The 5,976-nt window shown below is 40.7% G+C and overlaps 1 protein-coding gene across 1 annotated transcript; it reads right to left on the reverse strand.

The window, feature by feature from the left end:
- Positions 1–5,188: 5,188 nt before the first annotated feature.
- On the reverse strand, positions 5,189–5,680 carry FERD3L (Fer3 like bHLH transcription factor; the record flags this gene model as incomplete). Its single annotated transcript, XM_082661453.1, has 1 exon — positions 5,189–5,680. One exon carries the CDS (start codon positions 5,678–5,680, stop codon positions 5,189–5,191), a length of 492 nt encoding a protein of 163 aa, XP_082517579.1.
- Between the last annotated feature and the right edge of the window lie 296 nt (positions 5,681–5,976).

The raw sequence follows: 5,976 nt of genomic DNA on the forward strand, positions 1-5,976 counted from the left end.
GAAATCTCCTTCACAGAGCCTTAAATAGAAGGTTGTAAAATGTGGCCTTTGAGGGAGCCAGAGTGTACCAGCCTTTTGTATAATTTATCATCCACAGAGTGTGTTAAGGTGCTTTTGATCTTGAAGGCAATATCTTTCAAAGAAATGTGTTGCTTACATGTGACCACTGGTCCTTTATAGGAATCTCAGTATCATGCTGATTTCCATAGGTGAATGAATTTTTAAGATGGTAAACTGATGCCTCAATTTACTTGAGAGACTCTAGATCTTGTTGAAATCCATTCAGAGGATCAAATGAAAGAAAGTATGCGAAGGGTGCTTTGAAAACAATAATGTGCTAAGTAAACATTTTATTATGATAATTATGACATTTTATTATGATAATTCGCAGCATATTTGTCAAACTCTTGACTTCACTGAATATTAAATGTTCTTTGTCTTCTGCAAAACTGAGTGGAATTCTACCAAATATTAGCTGTAAAGAATGTTTAAAAACACATTCATGCTATTCTTTGCATTTCCTTACACGTCCTTACGGAATGTGTTTTAGGCACAGAACTAAAATTTGGTATCACAGAGAACATTGTGGAAATTTATAGGCTTTGGTTTATAGACACTTGAAGAAGTTTTTCCATCTTCCTGGTATTTTATTCCTGTCAGTTTGCATTGCTTCTTTCCTTTCCTTCTCTTCCTTCGCCAGGTTTGGTTTTAAGCTTTGGATTCAAAGAAACCCCAAAGTCAAAACAAAATGGTCAGAACTGCTGACTCTTGTTTCGTAACCTTTTTTAGTCAGGCATTCACAGGAAGAGAGGGCGCTGACCAGAAACTGGGACTAACTTCACCCAAAATGTTGGGAAAGTTCAGGAAACTTTGACTGAACTTGGGCCAAGATATAGATATATACCAACACTTTTCTAACACATTTAAACTATAATTTAATCAAGTAATATCACCCAATAAGTAGAGTTAGTACTTAAAGTTCAATATTAATCTGCCAGCTATTTTTGATAAAAATAAATCTAAATAAAAATAATCTAATTTATATTTTGTATTAAATAGAATCTCTTGGTTTTTAAAGTTGCAGGTACATTTGGGAACCTCACACGTAAAGTATACCTAAGTGTCTTCATTAACTTTGAAATTTTCTTTGAAGATTTATAATTACAAAAAAAAGTTATGCTAAACGGTGCTTTATCAAGTTTCATTTCAAATTTTTGAAGCTGTTATAAACCTTTCACAATAGTGTTTTTATAATGGAAATGCTGACAAATGCAATAATAAACACGAATCCCAGGGTCTTAATTTATGTTCATGCAGGAATTATGCATAATAGCATGAAATTTGGTTCAGTTTCCAGTGCTAATTTTGCCAAAATCTGTTTTCACATTGGGTAACTGTAAAAGATGATCAGCCTGAATGGCTGCCTGTTGATGGCAAAGGCTTTTGATTATTTTTACTTTCCTTGGAAAGCCTGATTATCTTTCAAATATGATTTCATTTAGATCTTTTTTTTTGGTTTACATATCTGAATACTAATAGTAACCTGATAGTTATGGGGAACTTAGTTTGAGACCAAAAGGCAGTTTTCAGTCAGTAAAGAGTGTATAAATAAATCGCCTCCAAGCAATGTCTAAAATGGTATTTACATTCCAAACGTCCAAATTACTTTAAGATTTCAAAAACCAATTATTACAATTTTCCAGAAGTAATTGATACCCTTAGGATTTTTTTAACTGTTGGAAGGTATTGAAAAAACTATGTCTGCTAATATTTCTATCAATGTTGGTTTAGGAGGTAATAAAGAATAAGACAATTTTAACATAGGATGTATTAAATACTAAAATCACTTGTATTAAAGAGAGCACTGAATTTATGGATCTAACATGGGAAAACTAAAATTATCACGTTGCTTAGAAAAGTTGAGTGTCAAGACATCGAGGTGTTTAGATTCATGTTCGAAATGCAGATAATTTTGCTTTATCTCTATGGATGATTTGGTATAAGGAATAAGTCAATCCATTTTTTTCTGTATTTTTTTTTTTTTTTTTTTTTGCCACTCCGTGCAGCATGCGGGATCTTAGTTCCCTGACCAGGGATCGAACCCATGCCCCCTGCACTGGGAGTGTGGAGTTTTAACCACTGGACTGCCAGGGAAGTCCCCATTTCTCTGTATTTCTGATCCTTATTTGGTTTCAAATTACTCAGTTAGTACAATGATTAAGAAGAAATCTTAAGAGACTTTACATTTTAGAGCAGCTTCTAAGCATATAAAAAAACAAAGAACGAAGCATTTATGAGCTGTAACAGTTTTAAGAATCATGGACATAATTCTAATAATAATGGGAAAACCTTTTTTATTTAGAGCTTCTTTGGGTATTATTTACTATACTGAATAAGAAGTATTCACTGTAGGATACCATGAGATTACTAAGAATATAACAGAATGGTTCAGAATATGAGGGAGAGCATTAAGGATGATGGATGGTTGTATTTACTCTTCAGGACCCGATGATTTTGAGGTCCTTTGTCTATGCAGTTTTTAAAAATTTCTTATTTTCAAAATTGGCTCTTTCAACAAAATATTAATGATTCCTAAAGTTGAATCTTTTTAGAAAAACTTATTCATCACTTGCAGATTTAAAAAAATGATGTTTAATTCTCAGGAGAACTTTAAGTGGGAGAAGGAAGGGAGCTTCTATAAGCTCTTTCAATTTTGAACCCATTCACCCTATATGTAAAACGTCAACACACCTTTTTAACTGAATGAATAAATAACTGGATAAACATGAGGGATTGATGGAGCCACTTGCACTACAGAAGAAGTTGGGGAGCAGAATACTGTTTGATGATGAGTTGAGAAATAGTTATTTTTCTTTGACACATTAAAATGAGTAATTTTAAATGTGTCTTTAAAAATACACATATGCTAGTCTGAGCAGTCAAAAAGTTGTCTAGAAAAAGAGGAGAAAATGAGTAATTTTATTTTATAAAACTGATACAGAGGTCATTGTCCAAACTTCAGTTTATTTTAGTAAAGGTGCTAGAGAATTAAAGAAAAAAATACACTCCCTGGTTTTGTTGTTGTTTGGTTTAGTTGGTTACCTTTTTTTCTTTTACCTGTTTATCCTGATGTTCTTATGGTAGAGGTGGAAACAGTCCTGGTGAAAAGATACTCAAAATAAGAAATCATCTTTGCGAGGGTAGTCATTTCAGAGCTAATTCAGTTCCTATAGATAGGAGAACTAGGAAAAGTTTTAAATGAAGGTGTATGAGAGACAAGAAAATCGCTGTAATTCTGGTGGGAGGGAGTGTGAACTGGCAGATCTGCTTGGAAGGCAATCTGGCCATTTGTAGCCACACACTTAAATGTTCACTTGATGAAAAAATTTCACTTCTAGTTACCTAATATCCGGAAATTATCAAAGGCAGAGAAGACATTTATAAGAATGCTCCTGCATCATCATTTATTTTTTTAAATAAGAAAATATCTTAGCTATCCACTTGTAAAGGATTGGAGTTAGGTTGTGATACACGGATATAACAATAAAATACAATGATTAGAATTACGTTTGAATAATATTTAAAGGGAAAAGTGCTCATTCTATAAGGCTGAGTGGAAAAAGATAAATTCCAAAACTATCCCAAATTTGTTAAACACACTGAATTTATTTCTGTATAAAAAAAGACTGGAAGGAAATAGATAAAAATGCTAACTGTGAGGTAATGAGGAGTGATTTAAATTTTATTTCTTTTTTAAACTTTTATTTTCCAAACTTTTTGCGATGAGTATATATTACTTCTTAATAAGATGAATTATATTTCTAAAAGTATGATAGGGAGATTTGTGTGTGTCTGTGTGCCTCCGCGCAAGGATGTGAGAAGTGAGAGCAAAATAAAGTGTTGGAATAACAGGATTTATTTTTAGGATTACGGACTTTACAGTTAGATGGGCATTATTCATTCCGCTTCCTCTCCTCACTTACCTACTCCTGTCTGAAGAACCCCAGTTCAGGTGTTAGCAGGTTGCCCAGAAGGAAGAACTGTGGAATGGCAGACCGTCCAAACTCGAGGGAGCCCCTCAGCATGGTCCTGCTTCAACCTCATCTCCATCGCACACATTTTGGCAAAGTGGAAGAATGCAACTCCTCCTCTGACGTTTTGTCTCTCCTGTCCCTAGATGCGAATAGAATAATAGCTATCTTTCCCTACCTTCAGCTAAAAATTTGAAAGTGCGCACTCAGGTGTCGCTGCCCCTGGGAGGACCCAGCCCTTTTCCCCCCTGTAGGCGACAGGGGAAAGCACCCGCGGGCGGTAAAGGCTCGGGGCGCCCAAGACACCCTGTAAACCCAGGTGCACCTCCAGCTCGTGGGCCGGAGCAGTCACCTCTGGGTTCAAGCGTCCATAACAGGGTTGCTGTTCTGAGCCTAAGGGTAGGGAAAGGGAGGGGGAGGGAAGGAAGGGGGGGGATAAAGTTCCTTTTTAGAGGTCGCCCGTCCCTTCGACTCCCCTTCCTTTCTCATCTCCTTCATTCTGCCTGTCGACAAGCCTAAGAGGACCGGAGGAGAGATCCGGAGCCCCTTGGCCTCTCAGAAGACCCAGTACCGCACTCCTCGCGGGTTTCTGGTCCAAGGCCTCCCTAAGAGCACGGCCGGAGCGGAGTGCCTGCCTGGGATGGCTGAGCACCGATTCTTGAGGCTTAAAAAAAAAAAAAAAAAAAAAAAGTAGGAATGCCTCTTTTATATTTACATTAAAACACACACACACACACACACACACACACACACACACACACACACACACGTAAGAAGGAGGGAGATATGGGACTCCATAGAAGCCCCCGAAGTCTTCCTTTTCGGAGAGGATTAACGTCCCACCCGCCTGACAAAAGCTGCTTTGGGGCGTGGGCCTCGACTGCCCCAACTCTTTCTTAACCAGTCCTAACTTGCCCCGCCCGCTCCTGCCCCACACTCCGCTGAGAGCGATCGCGTATATATTAACTCTACGGCTTCCACGCTTCTCGAGGGCTGTGGGAATTTTATAATCCAGAACCAAGCTCCCGAAGGCCAGACGTTCTGTCTTGGAGCGTCCCTCCTGGCCTTTCAGCCACACCCACTGCCGGGTCCCGAAACACCCCAAACCCGCGCGCGCCCAGGCGAGGAGGGGGCAGACACTTTCATCCCACACTGGCTCAGCCGGTTTCCTTCTCGAAGCTCTCCAAGAGCTCGGTCATGAAGGAAATGTAGACGATGGCCAGGCGTAGGGTCTCGATCCGAGACAGCCTCTTCTCGTAAGCAAAAGTGGGTACCTTCCTCCGCAGCTGGTCGAAGGCCTCGTTGAGGTTGAACATCCGCTTCCTCTCTCGGATGTTGGCGGCTTGGCGCTGGGCGTACGTGATCACTCTTTTCCTCTTGGGGCGGCCCAGCAGGGAGGCGCCTCTCCCGTGCTCCTCTTCCTCCCCGTTTCCCCCCTCTTCTACTTCACCCTCCTCTTCTTCTGGATCGTCCTCAAAACGCGCCAGACTCCTGGGTCCTTCCTCTCGGAGCACAAGGTCCTGGTGGTCTCCATAGGGGACCCCGGGTGCGAAGTCGCAGAGAAGAGGGTGCCCCGGGGAGGCTAGGGACAGGTCTGCGACGAAGTCCAGCACGGTGGCGTCCACGCAGCTCTCGGGATAGGCTGCCATCGCGTCGGCTTGGCCCTGCGTCGCATCGGTTTCTCGAAGGGAGGGGCGAGGCTGGTGATGGGCTTCCTAATAGCCCTGAATCTGATGGGTCACCATCACCGAAGGACCAGGGGACATTAATATTTATAACCAAGCTGATAACAGGATTAGTTGCACCGGCAGGGAAGGCTCTGACAACGTCGCTCCTCTCGAAACTGATGGAAGAAGACAAGCTTGAGCACGCATGGAAGACTCAAAGGGACAGGCCTCCAATTCTGCGATCCTTTTTGCTGTGCCACCTGGGACAGTTCCTTCTT

Source organism: Grampus griseus (assembly GCF_964374135.1).
Source record: "Grampus griseus genome assembly, chromosome: 9".
Lineage (NCBI taxonomy): Eukaryota > Metazoa > Chordata > Mammalia > Artiodactyla > Delphinidae > Grampus > Grampus griseus.